Genomic DNA, 22314 nt, shown 5'->3' with positions numbered 1-22314 from the left:
CTTATATGACAGATATTCAGTTCTTGCCCAACAAATTTTTTAAAATATTTATTTATTGGCTGCACTATGTGGCAATATGGGATCTTAGATCCTCGAACAGGGATCGAACCTGTGCTACCTGTATTGGATACTCAGAGTCTGACCCACTGGACCGCCAGGGAAGACCCTTGGATACATTGTTATGAGAAATAAAGTACCTCAACTCAGAAAAGGACCTCGATATCAATATTTGTGCAAGAAATTCCAAGTTAAAAAAAAGCCCCAATGATAAAACTTTACCTGCAATAATATAAAAGGAGACACAGCAAAACCAAAAGAATGAAAGCCATTCCTCCCAAGATGGCCAAAAGAAAGACTGTGTGATACGTGGTGATGTCCTGTGTGACAACCGGACCTGGAAGGTCAGAAAAGGGCATTTTAGATTTGTGAACACCTTTCACTAAAAAGAGAGCATAATGTTTTTCTTATTCTTCTTTGTTTTTGGCCATGTGTCATGTGGGATCTTAGTTCCCCAACCTAGGGATTGAACATGGGCCCTCGGCAATGAGAGTGTGAAGTCTTAACCACTGGCCCACCAGGGAAGTCCCTTTTTTCTTATTCTTATTGGCTGAAGTGTGGAACGGGGGCCAGATGCAAACATCCTTTAGATGTTGTGCCTGCAGCATCACCCAAATTCCCCTCAATGGAAAGGGATTTCCCAAACCATCACCAGAGCACTGTGAATACTCAAATTCTGTATGTAGCATCCACGGTCCCTCCTTAGTCAAGAAGAGAGCTGCATTTAGTACCATGTTCATCATTCTAAATACATGACCTTTGAATATAAGAAAACTAGATACATGATCATCATATCATGAGTGGGACTCATTCACTCAGAGACATGGCATGAAGACCTGGGGATTTTATGACACTGCAGAAGGAAAAAACAAATCAAAACATGAAATTTTACTCACACTTTCCCTGGGCAATGATTACTATGTACTGAGCCCTTGGCCTTAACAAATAAGTTGAAGTGTATGAAATAAATTTACTATGACTTAAAAAAATCTACAGCCTATTACAGGGACATCATGTGTTTCTAAAATGCCTCCTATTAAAAAAAATAACATCTTTCTAGTATCTTTTCAAAATGGCTAACCTGATGTGGCCACAGACCTCTCCAGAACTTACAGACAAGGTGATCAGAATTAAACCTATTTTCTCTTTAATTTACCTTGGGAAGAATCCCAAGAGGTACTTTAACTTACTCCTTATGTTCAATAGCAGTAAGAATCTGTCTTAACATTGCTAACAAGGGATTGACAGCAATAATGAAAATCTCCCCCATATTACAATGTTTGGGCACTTACTGGTGTCTAAGTATGCTGACAGTGCTCCAAAAGATGGGAAGGAAGGAATAGTTATTACATATAACATCACAGGAGCATTGTTATGATTATTAAACACCATAAAGACCCACTTATTCATTGATTTTTGATATTTTAAGGGATACATTTCTTTCTAATCTTTAGGAGATAAGTCTCTTAAGCTAGATAAACCCAAGGAGACTTGTTGATTTTTGAAAATAGTGACATTACTTACGTTCAAAAGACAACATCATCCTTTCCCAATTATTAATCATTTCAATGGGGTGAAAGTGAATATTTAAAAAAGTTGGAAAAATTACTGACCACAATGGCCTTGACTGTTTACAGCCTTAATTGTTCAGAGAAACAATTTTTTTTTTTTTTTTAAACACAGAGCAACCCCACAAACACAGGTAATACCTTGGCAGGGGTCACCAAGAAATCTGAGATACACAAAAAAATAATTTCCAAATAAGGAAGTTCAGTCCTTTAAAGTACCCAAAATGTTATTATTTTATTGAGTTGGCCAAAAAGTTCCTTTAGGGTTTTCCCTAAGATGGTATGGGAAAACCTGAATGAACTTTTTGACCAACCAAATATCTTCTGCTAAATGGAAATCTTTATAAAGATTTCCCTCATTTCCTTCTTAAACAGAGAATGAAAGAGAAAACTCTAATTATTTTCTTGTTGGTTTCGGGTTCGTGAAAGCACAGCATTGCTGTGATTTGTTTTAATAAAAGTGATGATAAATACATATACTGTGAGATTACTAGTATATGTATTTCTACATTAAATGCCACCAGGGTTTATACTATATATGTTTTTATGGCTTTTTGTCTCTTCCTTCGTTGCTCCTCAGCAAGCTTGGGTCAACCTACATCTAGTAGTCTAGTTCTCTCTCTTCTTTACAGAAGTAGCTATTAATCTGTCACATAACACATCATCAGGGTTCTTGGAAATAGACCTAAAATAAAATTTAACTCTAATGCACAGGCTTTGGTTTTTAAGGACTTTCTTTCTTTACTCATAATCATATTCTAGACACTTCAAATTTGGAGACTGGGACATTTATGTACTCACTTCATGCCCACATGACTACAAGAACAATACAGTAAAGGGAAACGCATTCTCTTAAAACCTAGATGTGAAGTGTACGTTTTCTCAGGGTGGGACTATAAAGTAAAGGCAACAGATTTTTCAACACCCATCTCGGGTTGGCCTCTCTCAAATCAGTTACTTTGGGAGTCCTAAGTGTTCATTCCAGTGATAATTCCATTGATAAAATATTTTGTACTTCCATTTTGGAACTGCCTTCCTGGTTAATTGACAAGGGTCAGCTTTTAATCATAGCACATCTTTTTAAATAAAGATTTAAAATTTATTTTTATTTTATTTTTTGAGGCCGACCATTTTTAATGTTGATATTGAATTTTTTACAATATTACAATCTATGTTTTGGCTTTTTGGCCCTGAGGAATGGGGGCTCTTAGCTCCCTGACCAGGGGTCAAATGTGCACTCCTGCATTGGAAGGTGAAGTCTTCACCACTGCACCACCAGGGAAATCCCCAGCATTTTGACCTAGCTCAACTACTTACTTTATTCACCAATCTTGGCGATCGGTGCACTTTAGATATGTCTAAGAAAAATCAACAAAGGAACCCTTGGAAACTCTGAGCATGAAGACTGGCCACCCATGAAGAGTTTCACTAAGGACAGCAGTCCAAAGGAGACAGAGTCTAAAGGCAAGGCACTGTGAGTAGTGGAAGCCAGCACTGGAAAGACTTCTCCTAAGGTAACTATTTTGAAAAAACGAAACAAAACAAAACAATTCTAGAATACTCATAGGGATAAATCAGGGTGGTTAGGTTTAAAAATAAATCTACACTTTCAGTGAAAATATTGGTGAAATTAAATTTTAGGGGAAAATATGAGTTAATTCATCTATCCTGAATGGAGGAATATTCTTTTAGACATAAAACAACAGGTTTGCTTTTAAACCTTTCAGAAATGCCCAGTTGAGATTTTTGCCCCAGGAAGCCTTCAACAGTGACTTGCTGCTGCTCCCTCTAATGAGCGCCTTTTCCTACGTCCTCTCTTCTACCAGGCCACAGCTGTTTCAGGAATTAGGGAGGAGGTCTGAACCACTTCTGTGGGCTTTAGATTAAGAATTCCCTATGGCAGCTGTGTGAGCAGAACAGATTCGAGACAGGACTATTTTCTTTGCATTATTCTTACCCTGGATGGGGCAGTGCCAACCAGAACTCCCCCACCCCTACCAAATACCTTCTTCTCATCATTTGATTTTTCACACGTTCAACCATGTTTTAAAAAGATGCGATCTCTCTGCTGAAGTCACTTTCAAAAGCACAGGTAGCCTGAACCCTCAAAAAAAAACTGGTTGCCTTCAGTGCAGGTGTTGGGGACTCTGTTACCTGGGTTGGGAGGAGACATGGCAGCCACCCAGTACCCCAGCTGAGGGGCGATGTATGTCCACGTCAGCTGACTGCCTTCCTGGTGCACGAGGCCAAGACCGCTCTTCAGCCACGTTCCTGTGGGATGTGGAAAAAGACTTCAGCCAGATGCACGTGGAACTCCTAGTTAAGGCTTAAGCACATGGTACAAATCGCCTTAAGTTTCCCATTTAGAACCCATCAGAGAGCCAAAGGGTCCAACTCTTGTGGAGCAACTGCGTCTAGCTTTCAGGAAAGCGTTTTTCCTGGCCTCCTGATTACATTACTCTCAGCCACTGTATCACACGTCCCTGCTTCCAAACACAGATAATTTTAGCAGAAGCCTTTGGAGTTTACTCGTCTGTCACCATGGCCCATCTCCTCCAGAAGCCTTTGGAATTTAGAAGCAGAATAAAGGCAGCATAGAAAGGGTAGGTGGGAGGGGAAACTCCAGTCCTGTTTATATTCCTTATCCTCAAGCAAGTAAACAGATTTTCTATTTGGAATTGCAGACTGGTGCGATCAGAGTTGCTTCAGGAAGTTTAAAAATATATATAGAGAGAGACTCTTTGGTCCCATCTTTGCCAATTCTAACCCAGAAGCCTGGCTCAGGTGAGTAGTTTATGAAGCTTCCAGTTGGCTCTGATGTTGAGAGACACCGAGTGAGTCCAGGTCCATGCTGCCTTTCAGTTAATACTTTAAAGAGTATTTCACACTAGTGAGCACCTACTGTGTGCTGGCTCGTCACAGCGACGTGCTTTATACATGTTATCAGTAGTTTCACAACGACTCTACAGAAGAGGACTCGTTTTCCCCTTTTAGACACTGGAGACTGGTGAGACATGGAATTCTTCTGAGCTGTCCCGGGGTAGAGAGCAAAGCAGGGGCAGAGTAGGTCTGTCTGTCCTCAAGGTTGGTGCTATTTCCTCTACTCTGCCCTGCTGCATTCCCGACTGAACTTGCCAGTATTTGCAACATTTTCACTTTGTAAGGTTCCCAGGGAGAGTGCTGGCTAGGGCCCCCACCAGCCCACGTACACCCACTGGACCCACCAGCCCAGACATATGGGTCACTTACACAGAGCTCCCCCTATGATTGATCACCCACCCCCTGAAATGGCCATGTGTGGATTCCTGTCCCCTCCAGGCCTAAATTTATCAGCTATGCACCAAATATTCCACCTTCCAGTCTCCAAATCCCTGCATTTCCTAGGTATATACACACCACTGGGATTCCCAGATGGTGCTAGTGGTAAAGAACCTGCCTGCCAATGCAGGAGACATAAGAGACTCGAGTTCCATCCCTGGGTTGGGAAGATCCCCTGGAGGAGAGCATGGCAACCCACTCCAGTGTTCTTGCCTGGAGAATCCCATGGACAGAAGAGCCTGGTGGGCTACAGGCCATAGGGTTGTGAAGACTCTGATACAACTGAAGCAACTTAGCATGCACACACAAGGTGGCGAGAGTGGATTTCCTTCCCCTCCGAGGGGAAAAAAAACAATACTTGGCAGGGCTTCTAGGGCCTATCAGTTGCCATAGCAACATTCAAATGTATTGGGTGGAAAGGTGCCCCAGCATGCCTCCCATCCCTTCCCCTCCCTCCCTCTCCCCATGTTACTCCTCCTTCCTCCCCCCAGCTTTCCTCCTCCTCCTCTTCCCTTCCTCCTCCTCCTTTTCCCCTCCTCCTCCTCTTCCCCTCCTCATCCTCTTCCCCCCTTCTCCTCTTCCCTCCTCACCCTTCTTCCTCCTCTTCCTCAAAGACAGGAGTTGAACAAAGAAGGAAGATGGGGGAGGCCAGGCATCAGTGGGTGCTTTGTATTGTCCGACCTCCCCATGCAACTGGCTGAACCATGGCTCCGGAGGATTTCAAGTTAGACGAGAAAATAAGCTGGAAGCTCTATGAAGTATGAGGATACATTGGCTGAAGAGCATCAAGCCAGAGATGGTCCAGCCACTCTGAGCTTCACACACTCACTCCAGGAGCTGCTGAGGAAATGGAAACCAGGGCACGTGACACATGCAGCTAAAGCGGTTCTGTGTTGAGTCAGAAAGTCTGCCTGAAGGCAGAGAAGGGATTGTTTGCCACTGCTTCCGGTTTTCCCCTGGGGAACCCGCGCTGTTTAGCTCATGACTTACACACCCCACCCCACTCCCACACGCTCTCCCACAGGAGCAGCCCCGCCAGGATCTCCTATCAGCCAGGAAGCGGCCTGCATTCTTCGGTTTGCAGTTTCCCTCAGATTAGATTCTTGAGTCACTGCTCGTCAAGTGGAGCGGATAGGAGGTTAGGCTAAAGGGACCCAGAGGAAAAGAGATGGGGGCTCAGAGTCCTAATTCCTGTTGATCACTCAGGGGAAAGCCACCTACCTGGATGGCTATGTTGCCCTGGCTTTCTACAGCGCAACACAGCCGCATCAACTGGAAATGGACTTTATTTTTCACATTTATTTGGCTGAGCCAGGTCTTAGTTGTGGCATAAGGGATCTAGTTCCCTGACCAGGGATCGAACCTCGGGACCCTGCATTAGGAGAGTGGAGTCTTAACCACTGGACCACCAAGAAGTCTTGGGAATGGACCCTTTTTTTTTTTCCCAGAAATGGACTTTTAAAATGTCTCCCAGTTACACTAGGAACAAGCCTAGTGAGTGGACACACCCACACACCCACACACACACACATACCATACAGGCACTGGAGCCTATGATGCTGGTGGGAGCCAGAAAAGCTAGGAAGGCAGAACACCAGCTGCTTTGGGAGCACAGTGAGGAAGGGATGCCCCCTGGGGATGAGGTGGGCTCTGGCGAACAGGCAGGACTTCACGTGGGGGTGGAGGGTGGGGGCGAGCAGAGAGAAAGAGGAGGGAACAGAAGCACAGAGGGGTGCAGAGTGTAGCGGGCAAGCTTGATGCGTGATGCCGGGGACAAGAGGGAGGGAGCCCGGGGAGGGCTGGCCAAGGGGTCCCGGTGCCGTTAGCGATGAAAAGCCACCAGGACCCATCCTTGGAGGCACAAAGGTGAGGTCAGAGCTGTTCCGACCGCCTGCCCCTCCCTTACTTCTCCACCCGCTTAGTTCTTCCTAGGTTGGTCCTCCCAACAGACACTTTTACCCGAGTCCAGGATTTTGCCCTCCACTGTTTCAACCTCATATGGTTTCCCTCTCTTCCAAAAGCTTACCCATCCTTCAAGATTCAAGTCACATCCTGTTTATCCTAAGTCCCTCTTGCATGTAGGGGCCTTCCAGGTCCCATCAACCTCAGGGCACATGTTACTGCGTCATCTGTTTTCCAGAAGCATACCTCACCTAAACTGCTAACCCCAAGTCCTATATTTCTTCTGTCTTCTCAGCACCCAGAAATATTCCCAGCGTGGGAACACGGTGGTATTTGAGTGTGAAAGCCAGACGTGCAACCTCCTCCCCTGCCAAATAATATCAGATGACCTTCTGTGAAAAGCTGGGTGTGGTTGGCAGGAGAGATCTCCTTACAGGAGTGCAGTTAAGCTTGGGATTCTTCTCTTTCTGACCAGAGGGAACAAAGCCAGCTGGGAAAGAAGCATTTATTTCGGACTAAGTTTTCCGTAAAATGTACACGTGTTCAGTGAATAGAGGGTGACTCCATTTTAGGATTCAACAATCATGCTGTTATTGGCAAAAACTATTTCCAAGCTTTCTGTGTTTTGCGGAAGGAAACTGGCTGCAGGGAACACAAGAATTAATGAATTGTGTACCAGAAACATATGCTTCTCATCACTGAAATCCTGAGGGTGTGGGATGAGGGTGTTTTCCCACCTGAGGAACTGCACACATAAGAGATTTTTGTACTCGTGAATGGGAAGCCGGTGCCTGGAATGGAGGCAGGACAGACCAACCTCTGCAGAGTCTCTTTTGTTGAGTGGATTATGTGACTGCTGGACCTGCAGCCAGGGTACAAAGAGTGAGGACTTCCCGTTCCTGTGGGCACCTCAGCGCTGCTCAGACAGATCAGGGGACGATCCATGCATGCCACCTTCATGCATGTGGCCATTGCCCAGGGAGGGTGGCTGACTGTGCAGTGGGTGTCAGGAGCAGGCGAGCTGGTGGCTACTTGTGTCTCTGTGCTGACGGAGCGCTGTGCTGTGCCAACTACGGAGGCTGCATGTGTGTGAAGGTGGGAGAGCTGTTCTCTGGCATCACCGGAGGAATGAAATCCCACCGTACTAAAATTTCTAGATCATCAGCTTCCAAATTGTTTTTAAAGCATTTGAACTCTTTCTCTTTAATTGAATCTTTGTATTAAGACAATTAAGAAATTAGTATATAAAACAGATAAACAGATAAAAGACAAGCTTCTCTGCAAACAGATGGCGAGAACTCCCCCACTCTACAACCCCCGGGACATCTCCCAAACATGGTTTGGGAGTTATTCTTTCATAGAACTTGGGTCAGATTTGCCAAAGTTTGAAAAGGCAGTTTTCTATAATTCTAAAAAGTGTCATTTACTCCTGCCTCATAAAGTAGAATATAATTTTGATTTTTTCATGGTAATTCAGGGTTATTGTTATGATCAACTGATGCTGGTCCTTAAATATTGATGCCCTTAGGTCCCTACGGAGGAACAAAGTTGTTTGCTCTAATACTAAACAGTTTCAACCCTGGCTGTGTTTTTCTTCCTTCTCCCACTTCCTCCCTCCCCTTCCCTCCCCTGCCCTTCCTATGGGCTTTTACCAGCTCTTCTCTCTCACCGCCACCAACTCCCATATCCCCGCCAGGGAACCAGATAACCTGCTACATGAAGACTGCATCTAGAATAAAGTCCACAGGTAGCCACGTGACGGATGAACCCAGACGTGGAACTGAGATACTGTGAATCCAAGTTCACTACTTGGTTTCTTCAACACACACTCGCAGATCAGTTTTCGTCTGAATTCTCTAGAGTGAAACCTCATACAAGGGAAAGATTCAGAGATCCTTTCAAGGAGAAAGACTTTAGTTACCTATACAGCTGGCAAGGTTTGTGGGTATAAGCACCATGAGGTCTTTACTTGGAAGCTGCACTGAACCACAATGCTGATTACACACAGTAATTGACAGGCTCAGAAAGATACCCCTTGCATTTAGCTTATAAGGTCTGATGGGATCTCTTAGGAATCACCAGGGGTGCCACTTTCTTGCTTGGTTACCAAGCAGGAATGAAACCAGCCTTTATTTGCAAAATATAAAGAAGAGTGAGTTCAAATTTTAAACAAATAGCGATTCAAAGGGAAAAGAACTCTAAAATGTGAAAAAAGAGCTCCAAACATAATGTCTCATTAGAATATGACTGACAGGGTTCTGATTTTCCTTGCTTTTCCTGACTGGCCCACTTATTCTGCCTGGACGCCTCTATTTTATCTGCTGCACAAGCTCATCTCAGCATTTGGTAACAAGCAGAAAAGACTGTTAGGAGGAGCACTATTGGTTTTGAAAAGGAAACTGTAAGTGAACAACCTGCCCTTGTAATAGATGACACATTGCAGCTGGCAGCCTGCACCTCAGCCAATATACAGAGAAAGACTTACAATGGGACTTGTGACCATGTCACACCTTGGGACACTGGGCAGATGAAAGTCCAGCACGATCAAGGACCAACTGACAGCATGGACGATTTGCCTTTCCTAAGATAACACCTAGTGTGAATTCCAGCTCTGCCGCTCGAGGAGGGTCCAGCTAGGAACAGGTAGTCTCTGGTGGCTGCTTCACAATTCCTTTGTCACATAAACAGTAAACGCTTCATCACTTAAGCACTTGTAGTTGAGGATTCTACCAACATGCACAGCTAATGTATTCTTTTTTTTTTTTAAGTCTGTATTGAATTTGTTATAATATTGTTTTATGTTTTGGTTTTTTGGCCGTGAAGCATGTGAGATCTTAACTTCAAGACCAGGGATTGGACACACACCCCCTGCACTGGAAGGTACACTCTTAACTACTGGACTGCCGGGGAATTCCCCTAACATATTCTAATTGATGCTTTTTTTTTTTTTTTTTTGTGAAAGAGGCTGCAGTGATTTTGACTAGGCCTATAAGCTGGGATGCGAAGAAATGTCACAGCCATGCAGAAAATACATCTCAAAAAAGTTTTATCAATTTAAAGGTGAATATTCACTGTGAAATAGAATGCTTCTATTCCTACAACTTAACTGTTCACCATGAACTATCTGGAAACATTCATGGCAAGAGGTGAGAACACATACATGCATGACACATGCATGAACTTGGATGGTAGGAACCTCTTCTGTCCTGCCCTTCAGCTGTTGGCTTTGGCCAATGACCATCTCCTCACTTAGGCTGTGGTGACTTCCGGTGAATAATGGATATCGTGGGCATTCACATGTTTGAGGGCAGACTTCCTAAGAGAGATATACTGCTCAGGTCCAGAGTGAGTGCTTATTACTATTACTTCTGATAATCATAGCCCGCTTCTCGCCCCCACTCCCCCACCCCCCGCTTCCAAGTATGTTGCATTTCTCTAGAAACCAGTACAAACTTACTTCCCAGGATTTCCATCTGCATTATCTTAAGCCATAACCTCTACTGCATTTTCCTACCAGCTGTACAATTAGAAGTGTCAAAGTCTGAGTCTGTTTTATCACATCCTTTAACAAAACCTTAGTGGGATGAGATCATCCAGAAAAACCAGAAAAGTCCACCAGCCCTTAAGTCACATTCATCGGTACAGCAGAAATAGCGACACTGCCTATTTTTATGACATTGTGGAGCAGCCTTCTTTTTTTCCAAATTAAAGTCTATGCCTTTGAATAGTATGTTCCCTTTCTTAGAATTATTTTTCCATGAACTCTGTGAGGAGGATACATTCCTTGTCAATTACACTGCAAAGTATTTATTTACCTGGTGGTAAATCATCTAACCATGCTAGTTGAGAGCAATGGAACTGAAGAGTGAAAGTCATATACAGATGGTTGGATTCCTGTAGCTTCAGGCAAGTACATTTTGGACCGGTTTAAAGAAGAATAAAATTAACGGTAACTCACTATAACCAACGACCTTCTGTTCAAAGCATAAAATCACAGGTATAATGAATAATTAGAAATTAAAACAAGAAGGGCATCTGTATTCAGCTATAACATGTTCCCTGGGTATTTTTAGGGCATATTTTGAGGAATAGATTCTTAAAAATAAATTTGATCCAAGCAACTGATTTTTTTTTTTCTCCTTTAAACTTTAGCTGAGTGATCACAAGGCTTGCTGAAACAAATTTTAGGAGACGGCAGTAATGGGAAACTGTAAAGCTTCTGGCAGGGAGGGCTAGACAAAGTGTATGCCTTAAATAGGTAGCCAGAAGTATTAGCATGCATAATAGCATTAGTAAAATTTAATGAGAGAATTTTCAATTTACAATAGGTATATATAAATTCCCAGAAAGTAGTATCAGAGTGGAGGCTAATTAAGCCCATATGGGGAGAAATTTTGTTCATTACCCACTAAATCCAACATTCATCTTGCAATTACATGTCAGATGGGGCTAGGTGAGGTACACAGTCCAGGATTTAGGAGGCATGGCCACTTATCTTCAGCATTAGAAGACTCATTCAAAACGAAGGGTGGCAGAAGAGAGTGAGGCGACAAGCATCTGGACAGATGTGGTAAGATGCTCCCAACCAGCGCTTTGTTCAAGAGGTTGGTATAGTGGAGATTTTGTTCAAATGCAGAGTCTGATTCAGTGGGTCTTGGAGCAAATCGTGAGATTTTGGAGTTTGAATATACCCCCTGTCCAAGGATCACTCTCTGAGTAGCAAAGCTCCACATTATTTGTACTTTTGTGGGTGTGGTGAATCTTTCAGAAAACCCTAGAACCATTTCCTACAGTGTTGCCGGGGTGCATCAGCTGGGTGGCCAGTACGTGAAGCAACTTCAGAAATATTTCTAATATATTTCATGAATAATCTAGTCACTTGTCAGACGTCCGATTGGAAGTTGACACACATCTGAGTTCACTCCATAGGCTGCAGTGCATGAAGGCTTAGTGCCTCTGAGTGAACTGGTTGCTGTAGGTGTGGCCAAATTGGTTCCAATCTGGTGACCTCTGTGTTGACCATTTTTTTCTGCCCAGAATGTTCTTGCCCCCCAAGACAGTCCCATGTTAGGTTCCTATGTGTCCTGGCATCTCAGCTCAAATAGCACTCCTCCAAAGCCTCTGTCCGGCCAATCATTCTCCCTGACATCACCCTGCTTAAATTAAATTGTCCTACAGCACTTACTTAATGCCAACAAAGTAAACTGGTTCATTGTCTCCTCCATTCAGAACAAAAACTTCATAATTACAGGTGCCTTCCTTGACTTGTTTTGTCATTCAGTTCAGTTCAGTCACTCAATCATCTCTGACTCTTTATGACCCCGTGGACTGCAACATGCCAGGCCTCCCTGTCCATCACTAACTCCTGGAGTTTACTCAAACTCATGTCCATTGAGCTGGTGATGCCATCCAACCATCCCATTCTCTGTTGTCCCCTTCTCCTCCAGTTTTCAATCTTTCCCAGCATCAGGGTCTTTTCCAATGAGCTTTGCATCAGGTGGCCAAAGTATTGGAGTTTCAGTTCAGCATCAGTCCTTCTAATGAATATTCAGGACTGATTTCCTTTAGGATTGGCTGGTTGGATCTACTTTCAGTCAAGGGACTCTCAAGAGTCTTCTCCAATACCACAGCTCAAAAGCATCAATTCTTCAGTGCTCAGCTTTCTTTACAGTCCAACTCTCACATCTATACATAACTACTGGAAAAACCATAGCCTTGACTAGACAGACCTTTGCTGGCAAAGTAATGCCTCTGCTTTTTAATATGCTGTCTAGGTTGGTCATAACTTTTCTTCCAAGGAGTAAGCATCTTTTAATTTCATGGCTGCATTTTTTCTCACCAAAAGCCTAGAATTGAGTAAAGTCTGGCACAAAGATGTTCACTATCTATTTGCTGTAATGAGTGAATTGTTCATTTTTTTAAAAAAGAGAAGCCAAGAACAGAATTCCCCAGGAAATCTTTCAATATTTAAATGTTGGCAGCAAATTAAAACAAAACAAACAAATAAATGCCCCCAAATCAACTGTATGGGCCAAACAAAATATCTGGGAATGGATAGTTGCTCTGCATCCCCAGATCCAGTCCATTATTCTGTTAAGCCACATTAAGTCTTGGCATAGAAGGAGGAATGCACCAAAATCTGATATTCTAGAACAGGAAGAGGATTTAAAGCTTGAAGGAAATTGTGTTTTGAATCTCCCCTTCTCCATTCCTAGGATAACATACATGTGTACCAGGTACTTCCCTGTGCTGGATTTCAGCTTCTTTCTGATTAAGAAAGAATGTAGGGTTGCTATGAAAACAGTGATGAAAAATGTTGATTTATGGTCCTACCTGTTTTACTAATGAATGAGCTCAGCTGAGAATGAGTAGACAATGAAAGAAAAACCAAACAACTTACCCCAAATGGTCCTATATTTCTTCCCCTCCAATTTAGGTATATTTCAAACTGCTTATATGAAATGGCAAGTTGTAATGCAGGGATCGAACCCGTGTCTCCTGCACTGGCAGGTGGATTCTTAACCACTGGACCACCAGGGAAGTCCTGGGTATTCAATTTAAAGATACTAAGGCTTCACTGTACTTGTACATCTTGTCTGTCTCCCTTATATCATGCTTTACACAAAACACACAAACTAAATATGGGCTGAATTAGAACAATGATGATTATAATAATTATTAATACTTACAGAACACTTTACCCAGTACTACGCACCACTGTAAGGGTTCTCCATTCTCAACAATTTTATGAGATGGGAAATGATAACTATTATTCCCATTTTACAGATGAGAAAACTGAGGCCCTGAGAGATTAATGGACTTGCTCAAGATCCACAGGAGCCAGTGTTTACATCCAAGCTGTCTCAATTGCTGGGCTACAGCCTGCCTGTATTCGATACACTCTTGCCAAATGCTATACAACCAGTGCAACATCCTGACCTATGAAAAAGAATTTTACCTCTTAATTTCTCATTTCAGTGGAGATCACTGAAAACTGAAACTATTTTTTAAAAAATACTTGGTTTTAAAATAAATGATGGCAGCTTTGCCTTCCTAATTATTTTTCACCCAGGCCAATCTCAGAACGAGTATATTAATAATAGATGCAGTGCTTCAAATCCAGGCCAAAGGACAGCAAAGCAAGAAGGTTCTGAGGATCTCAGGTAGTAGGGAGAATACACACCTGCCATAGATAATCCACAAAGTAATTATTTTATAAGTGGTAATTAAGAGTTGACTACAACTTAAGACATTTTCTTTCAGGAGGAACATACTGATCTATATACACTCTGAGGCCACAAAGTGGGCAGCCATCATTTGTAAAACTTGCCAAAAATTGTTTCCATTCAACACCAGCATGAAAAGTTCTCCTATATAAATGGACCCTTTAGGAAAATTAAGTCTCTAAGGATAGGATTTTGAAACAAAGTGGACCTGAGCTATATATGGCTATATTTTAGCTAAAGTGATGGTATTGTTTTCTAAACTGTCTCATTTTCTTGTTGTAGTTGGGGGGGCTGGCTACAAACACAAAAGGCTTAACAATTTTTAGGAATGGACTGATAGTACAAGAGTGTTTTTTGAGTTGCTAGGCAACATCAGGAAACAAATGTCCATGTTCTGAGATCACTCAGCATTCGGTCTCCCTGTGGGCAGTGCATGTGTTCCATGGCCAGACTCCGTTCCACTCGGGCAACAGGAGTAGAACACCCCAACTGTGATGCTGATGATCTGGAGCAGCCAAAAGACACCAATCTGTGTCTCAAAAGCAGGGCACATTTTGCTGGCCACCTGGCAGCTGAGGTCTCTGGCCCAAGTTTTTGCTGGACTGGCAAAATTTATCCAGATTAAGTCCTACACTTTTAACAGTTCTTTTCTGTTATTTCACTTCAATTAGCTTTCTCTGCAGGTAAATAATCTCCCCCCCACCACACTATATATCTAAGGGAAGCCTGATTCACTGGTATGGACAATTTTTAAAAACTGAAGTACAGTGGATCCACAATGTTGTGCCAATCTCTGCTGCACAGCAAAGTAACTCAGTTTTACACATGTGCACATTATATCTGAGAATACAGAGACTCTTTTCCTGAGAATTATTTCTTTGTTTCTAAGAGATCACCTTCATTGTGAGAAGACCCATTTCAGGTGATCTTTCTCAAGGATATACTGACATTGTACTTCAGCAGGTAAGTTTTCTTCTTTCTTTGTTTAATTCCCTTAACTATTGAGTCTGGTCATTTTGGGAAAAAAAATTATAAAGATGATATGCATGGTTCTAAAGTTAACATCACAGATGTAAATACATACTTAACTTTTAGAAACATGAATTCCTTTCTTTTGTTCTAACTTTTGCCCACACAATGCCCTATGGCTCATTCTTGTCATTTAGTCACTACACCTGTCTGGCAATTTGTCACCTGCTATGTAAGAGGCATGGCTCACGGTATATACAGAAAAAGACACACCAGTAATATTTTCATTTTCTTTAAGTGACAAATAGAATATAGTGTTTTAAGAACTCCCATCCTTTTCTCCCCTTGAGAAACAATGAAATGTAACAAAATCCTAGATCTGTACTTTAAATCAAGCTCCATTGTCAGGGATAGGCTGGCCATGACTTACCTAAAAGGGCTAGTTCGATGAGCAACAGCATCAACAGTAAAGCTCACCATCTATGCAGAGACGAACCCACTACCGGCCAATTATGAGCGAGTATCGCTGAATGCCTGATACGTATGCGCCATACATGATAAGAAGCTGGTTCAGTAACCAGCATTTCTATAGCAACGCACACCGCTCTGCAGGCTGCGTTCTGGGAAGGCAGTTAAAACTGGATTCTGCAATGTAGCTTCACTTGGAATCTGCTTTGATTTTTGTCACCTCATTAGAATGAAAGTATTCAAACCAAGTAACCCAAGTTATTATGAAACAGCAGCAACTTATCATAGAGAGGATCTTAAATCATGATTTCTCAGCCACGCAAGGTCAGTCGGTCACTTTCAATTCAAACCACTGACCTGGTTTGCTTATTCATAAGGGACCGTTCCCCAGGGCATCGAATCAGATTGCAGTCTGACCACCTGGGACATGGGGCAGCCATCTGCTGTCCCAGTTACGAGCTAAAGAGAGGAAATGCTATAAAAACAAGCCAGCACACCATCTTTTACTGTCCCGAAAGCCTTGGCTAAGATGCATTCACCATGACCGACAAAACTGCATTTGTCCTACTGGGGAAGAAAAGCAGCTTCTTTCAAAGGTCAAACTGGCCCCTGCACATTCCTGATGAGGTTGCTGTATCCCATCCCCTCAGACACACTTGCATACTCAGGCCCCAGGTCCTGGCACTATACTGCTTTGCAAAAGAGACAGCATCATCAGAAGATCACGGGTTAAAGAAATCTGCTAATTCGTCAAAGGAAAAGACGTACATCACTGAATAGAGGCCCCACCTTGTACCGTAAATCAAATGGCATTTTAACAGGGCAGCTGCAGCAAGATCGGCACTGCCAGGAAATGCGGCAAAAGTTTTGACTCTAATGTGTGCAAGTCAGGCTTTTAAAAAAAATCTTTTTTCCTGAGAGTCCACACCACTATCAACCAATTCATACTGTTGTAACATTTTAAGCAAAACCCAGCTTTACTTCTGTTCTAGGAGACCATTTATCTATTAGGTCACCCTTGTTTGAACATGTGGGTTAAAATATGGAGATGATAATTTTTTTAATGGGAAATTCTTTGCCTGTTCCAAAACAAAATAAAAAACCAAAAAAAACCAACTGTCATTCAAGAAAAAGAAAACTGTGAAAAACAGTAGCACCAAATCGAATCCACTCTAATGGTATTGGGAAGGGAGTATCTCTAATATATGCCAGAGAGCATGTGGAGAAAAGGGAACCCTCCCACACTCTTGGTGGAAATGTAAGTTGGTGCAGCCACTATAGAGAACAGTATGGAGGTTCCTTAAAAAACTAAAAATAGAGCTACCCCATGATCCAGCATTCTTACTCCTGGACATATATCCAGAGAAAACCAAAATTCGAAAAAAATATGGACCCCAATGTTCACTGCAGCACGATTCACAATAGCCAAGACTTGGAAGCAACCCAGATGCCCAACAACAGATGAATGGATAAAGATGTGGTTCAAATACAACAGAATATTATTCGGCCATAAAAAAGAATGAAATAATGCCATTTGCACCAACATGGAAGGATCTAGAGATTATCATACTAAGGTCAAGTAAGTGAGACAAAGACAAATTATCATATTATATCACTTATATGTGGAATCTAAAAAAAAAAAGAAAGTAGGTACCTCTACGTTTCTCTCATGAGTAAACTTTCAGTTATCCAGCAGTCAGGAATGGAAGTAATTGAATTAGCATTAAAATGTATATTGCCCTATAACCAAGGTGTTATCACTAAGCATCGGCTGTCATTCAGGGTAAAGTGCTGGAAGGCTGCCTGGATAACAGGAAGTACATACTGACTGAATCAGGCACCCTGTTTGGCCCTGCAGATGGAGAATACACTTGCATTTTAATAATAAGTGGTCAGAGCTCCCCTATGGAATGCATCTTAGATCAGGTGTCACAAACTTTTTCTGTAACAGTCCAGATAGCAAATATTTTTCACTTTGTGGGAACAGCTCTGTTGGTGCAGGAAAAGCTCTCACAGACCTAACATGAACAAAGATAGCATGGTTGTGTTCTAATGTCTTACTCCACTTGGGCTGCTGTAACAAAATTAACTGGATGGCTTATAAACAACAGAAACGCACTTCTTCATTCTGGAGGATGCCAAGTCCAAGATCAAGGTGCTGGCTGATTCAGCTCTGGTGAGAGCTGGTTTCATTGGTTCACAGAGGTGCCTTTTCATTGTGTCCTCACATGCCGTGTCCTCACATGTGGAAAGGCCAAGGGAGCCCTCTGGGGCCCTTTTCATAAGGTGACTAATCCCATTCATGGGGGCTGCGCCCTCATGACCTCCAAAGGCTAATACCATCATCACTTTGGGCATTAGGATTCTAACATATGAATCTGGGGAGAACACAAACATTCAGTCCATAGCACTCAATAGAATTTCATTCAGGGATGCTTAGATTTCATATAATTTTCATATGTCATTAGATGCTCCTCTTCTGATTCTTTCTTCAAACATTTAAAAGTGTAAAAACCATTCTAAGCTTTCAGGCCATAGTTTGTTGACCCTTATTTAAATGAGAAATTCTTAATGGATTCACAAGTTACTAGTTCTGGCTGTTAAACACTTTGAAATTCAAGTACTTTGATTTACCTGAAAAGTATATCAATTAAAGTGTTAAACTGGTTTGAAATGCTAATTGCATTTGAATCAATCATAAATAGTAGATAATTATAAATAGTGCTACATGCTTAAGATGTGTTCCTATTTTTTTCCCCTGATCTTATAATATTCTTGGAACTTTTCATTTAACTGCAATAATTTAATTTCTACTTAAATAATGACATTATGGATTATATATAATAGTAGAAACACCCTTATGAAATATGTAGGCTTCTGTTGAGCTTAGTAAGTTAAAGAACATATGATTTCTTTGAAATGTCCATCCAAAACTTTAAAGACAAAGTTTTCAGAAAACTTGTTCTAATTCATTTGATCACTTTTGAATGACTTTCCAAATGTTGCCTTTTCAAACAATCTGTTGGAGCCTGGAATTCGACAGTTACAATTTTCACTGTATGGGCTAAGTGAAAAAGACCATTTAAGTGGAACTAGATCAACCATACAATGAAGATTCTCAATGACAGAAGGCTCAACGCCATCGAGAATATTTCCAGAGAGGAAGTAGAGAATTGGATAACTTACTTTTTAGAGGCTTCATGACAATGCACATTTCTTTGTTTTCACTGATTTCTACAGTGTATTAATTTCCTTTTGCTCCTGTAATAAACAACCACAAACTCAGGGGCTTAAAACGACACAAGTGGGTATTCTCTTATATCTAGAGATCAGAAGCCTGAAATCAGTTTCACTGGGCTTAAGTCAGAGGATCAGTAGGGCTGGTTCTTTCTGGAGACTGACGGAAGAATCCGTTTCAGTTTCTTGTTTCCAGCTTCTCATGGCTGCTTCTGTTCCTTGGCTTGAGGTCCCATTCTCCTTTTCAAAGCGCATCCCTCCAATTTCTGCTTCCATCATTATGTCACCATCTCTGATTCCTCCTGCATCTTGCTTATAAGGACTGTTGTGATTACAGTGGATCCATGAGGATAATCCAGCAGAATTTCTCCATCTCAAGATTCTCAACTGAATCACATTGGCAAAGTCCTTGTACCATATCAAGTCATATTCACAGAGTCCAGGGGTTAGGATGTGGAGCTTTTTGGGGGAGGGGGCAATTTTCCAGTCTACCACAGACATCAAACAAAAAAAATTTAAATAAGCTTTTGATCTTTGTGATCTGTATACAAAATAAACTAATGAGAGCAAGGATGCTGCTTCTACAGACCTGTGCCATATTGTTATGATGAATCTGTGTATGACTCCCTAGCGAAAGCATCACTGTATTAGGAATACAGCCTTTTATACCCCCACCTTATTTATCTATATTCAAATATATCCATTCAAAAATGAAGAGGCAGGAAGGAGTAGAAGAAGCACAGCAGCAGGGATAGAAGCTCTAGGGTGGAGAAAATGCAATACAACTGTTCTCTCTCCAGACAACCACTCAAAGCATCGTTCTTTAAACATATAGATACAGGTCTAAACATATACAGATATAGATATATAGATACGTAAAGGTAAATTCTATGTATAGAATCATCTTTTACCAATGTTATAATATCTTAAACTGCTCTAAATCTTAAAATATCTAAATGCTCCTCATCTGATTCAATCATTCAGCAAACATTTTAGCTGGGTGCCTTGCAAGTGCCAGGGACTGTTCTGGATCATGAGGATTCAGAGATAAGGAAGACTCAATGAGGACACGGATAATGACTGAGACACTGTAAGGCCATGTTCTTACAGACTTCTAGTGCCACCGCTAAATGGACAACATGCTTAGGAGGGACCAAATTATTGGTCGGAGGATGGAGAAGGTAATTTGAGAGGAGAGATTCTGCTCGTGCAATCATGCAGTGTGACAAGTGATGAGGGGGACCAGGTACATCCAGGGAAGAGCACACAATTGGGTGTGGGAGCAGTGGAGGGTGTGCAGGAGACAGTGGCCGAAAGTGAGCTGGAGAGCTGGGTGGGGACAGCTCTGAAGACATCTGTGTGCCGTGCTGAGTGTGGACAGCCTCATGATGAGTAGCTCTGAGATGCTCTAACAGGGCAAAGGGTCTGTGGTTCTGACAGACAGCCCGGTGGCAACCCAGAAGCCCTGGTAGAGGGAAGGAGAGTGGCAGACAGGTAGACAGCTACAGGAACTGGTCAGAAAGAAGGCAGAGTCTGTACCCAGACAGAGGTTAATGAAGGAGATGAGAAGGTAGGTTGAAGAAACGCTGATCTGACATCAGCACGATCTTGCAAAGGACCAGACATGGCTGCCAGTGGTGCAGGGAGATGAAGCAAAAGAATAAATGAGCGGGGGTGAACGTCCCTCTGGGCTCTCAATGCAGGGGGGCCTGGTTTGATGCCTGGTCAGGGAGCTAGATCCCACATGCTGCAAAGAAGATTCTGCCTGCTGCAACTAAGACCTGGAACAGCCAAATAAATAAATATTTAAAAAAAGAATAAATGTGGGGTAACTACTGGTGTGTGGTACCCTTAACAAAGAGAGGAAACACAGAAATGAATAGGCATAAAGGCAGAAGCATGCCTGTCTGTTACAGGCACATGAATCTGAGTTTCCTGAAGGATATCTAAAGGCAGATGTCTAATAGACAGTCAGGAACACAGATCAGAGAGCAGACTTAGGTGGATGGGTGGCTGTGCGAGTATGAGAAGTCAGAGGATACAGCCCCAGTGACTGCATATAAAGTGAATTAGGAGCTGGGCCCAGGGCAGAGCCCATATGGCAGGAGAGGAGGGCCCTGGGGGACACTGAGTCAGAGAGCCAAGGGAGGTGGGCCTTCCTGTCTAGAGAAAAGAAACCCTCTAATGCTTCAGAGACATAAACGGGATGAAGAGGTCACTTGATTCCACAATCAGGCAGCTGCTTCTGAGTATCACGACTGTGGTTTCAGGAGACTGGGAGACAGAAGCAGGATTGAAGTGAGTGAGAAGTGGGAGCAGCATGTGGACAACAATCCTTCAAGAAATCTGGGCTAACTAGGACTTCCCCGGTGGTCCAGTGGTTGAGAACCTGCCTTGCAATGCAGAGGATGCGGGTTCAATCTCTGGTCAGGGAACTAGGATCCCACATGCTGTGGAGCAACTACTGAGCCCGTGCCCCTAGCTACTGAGCCCGTGTGCTGCAACCAGAGTCTGTGTGCCACAGTGAAAAATCCCACATGACACAACAAGAATCCTTCATGCTGTAACTAAGACCCAACACAGCCAAATATGTAAATAAATAAAAACTGAGCTAACAAGAATCTGGAAAGAAGTGGTCTGGACGTCATGGTTCAAGAAACCCTTCTGCAGAGTGCTAAAGAAACCCTTATCTTTGTTTACTGAATAAACTCTTAAGGTGTACTATGTACCAGGCACTGAACTAAGCTTCTTACAAATATTAACTCATTATTCCCTGGGGAGGTTAACTTGATACGTCAAATTAATTAGGTCACAGCACTCAGATATTTGATCAAACACACCTGGAGGTTGCTGTGAAGGTATTTTTAAGATGAAATTAACATTTAATTCAGTAGATTTAAATCCACTGATTGAGTAGATTATGCTTCCTGTAGGTGGGCCTCATCTAACTAGTTGAAGGCCTTAAGAAAAACGTGGACCTCCCCCAGGCAAGGGGAAATTCTGCCAGCATATGGCCTTTTGGACTCAAATTGCAGCCTTAGTGTTTCTCTGGGTCTCCAGTCTGCCAGCCCATCCTTCAGATTTTGAACTTGCCAGCCTCTTCAAGTGTATCAGCCAGTTTCATAAAAGAAATCTCTCTCCCTCACAGAGACACACAGAGACACAGACACACATACACAGGCACACACATAACACACCCACCCACACACCCACATCCTATTGGTTCTGTTTCTCTGGAGTACTCTGACAAATAAAGACACTCTCCATAACATTAGGTACTATTCTATGGCCCAGAGAGGTTATGTAACTTGGCCAGGATCACATAGCCAATAGCTAGCAGAATCGAAATTCTAATCCGTTGTGTCTCAGAGTCCTTGCTCTTAACCACACACTCTACTTTGGAGCACTGCCTTGACGTGTTGGGGAACCAACCTGGGTGGACAATGGTGAGAAGGAGAATATACAAGGGACGAAGAGCCTCAGGCAAAATGCATGCTGTACAAGTGAGGAAACAGGACAGGTGGTTGGCCTGGGCCGGGCCTCAGAGTTTCCCAAATGGCAGATCCAGG

General features: G+C 42.6%; 1 protein-coding gene across 5 annotated transcripts in view; it reads right to left on the bottom strand.

Annotated features, from left to right (window-relative positions):
- Positions 1-22314, bottom strand: part of FAM171A1 (family with sequence similarity 171 member A1) — a 134001-nt gene that overhangs the window by 3426 nt on the left and 108261 nt on the right. For 4 of the 5 annotated variants that reach the window (XM_086334223.1, XM_086334224.1, XM_086334221.1 and 1 more), the window contains 2 exons: positions 3780-3896; positions 280-394 (listed from right to left, as the gene is read on the bottom strand). In XM_086334223.1, coding sequence (XP_086190349.1) covers positions 280-394; positions 3780-3896 — 232 coding nt within the window. Of the gene's footprint in view, positions 1-279; positions 395-3779; positions 3897-15470; positions 15517-22314 lie in introns of those variants that run through there. The other variant, XM_086334225.1, reaches the window with a different exon arrangement.

This window comes from Bos grunniens, chromosome 13 (assembly GCF_055505025.1).
Source record: "Bos grunniens cultivar Pamir isolate PY7600 chromosome 13, Bosgru_T2T1.0, whole genome shotgun sequence".
Lineage (NCBI taxonomy): Eukaryota > Metazoa > Chordata > Mammalia > Artiodactyla > Bovidae > Bos > Bos grunniens.
Note: the sequence above shows the minus strand (reverse complement) of the source record. Positions and strands in the feature narration are given on the sequence as shown.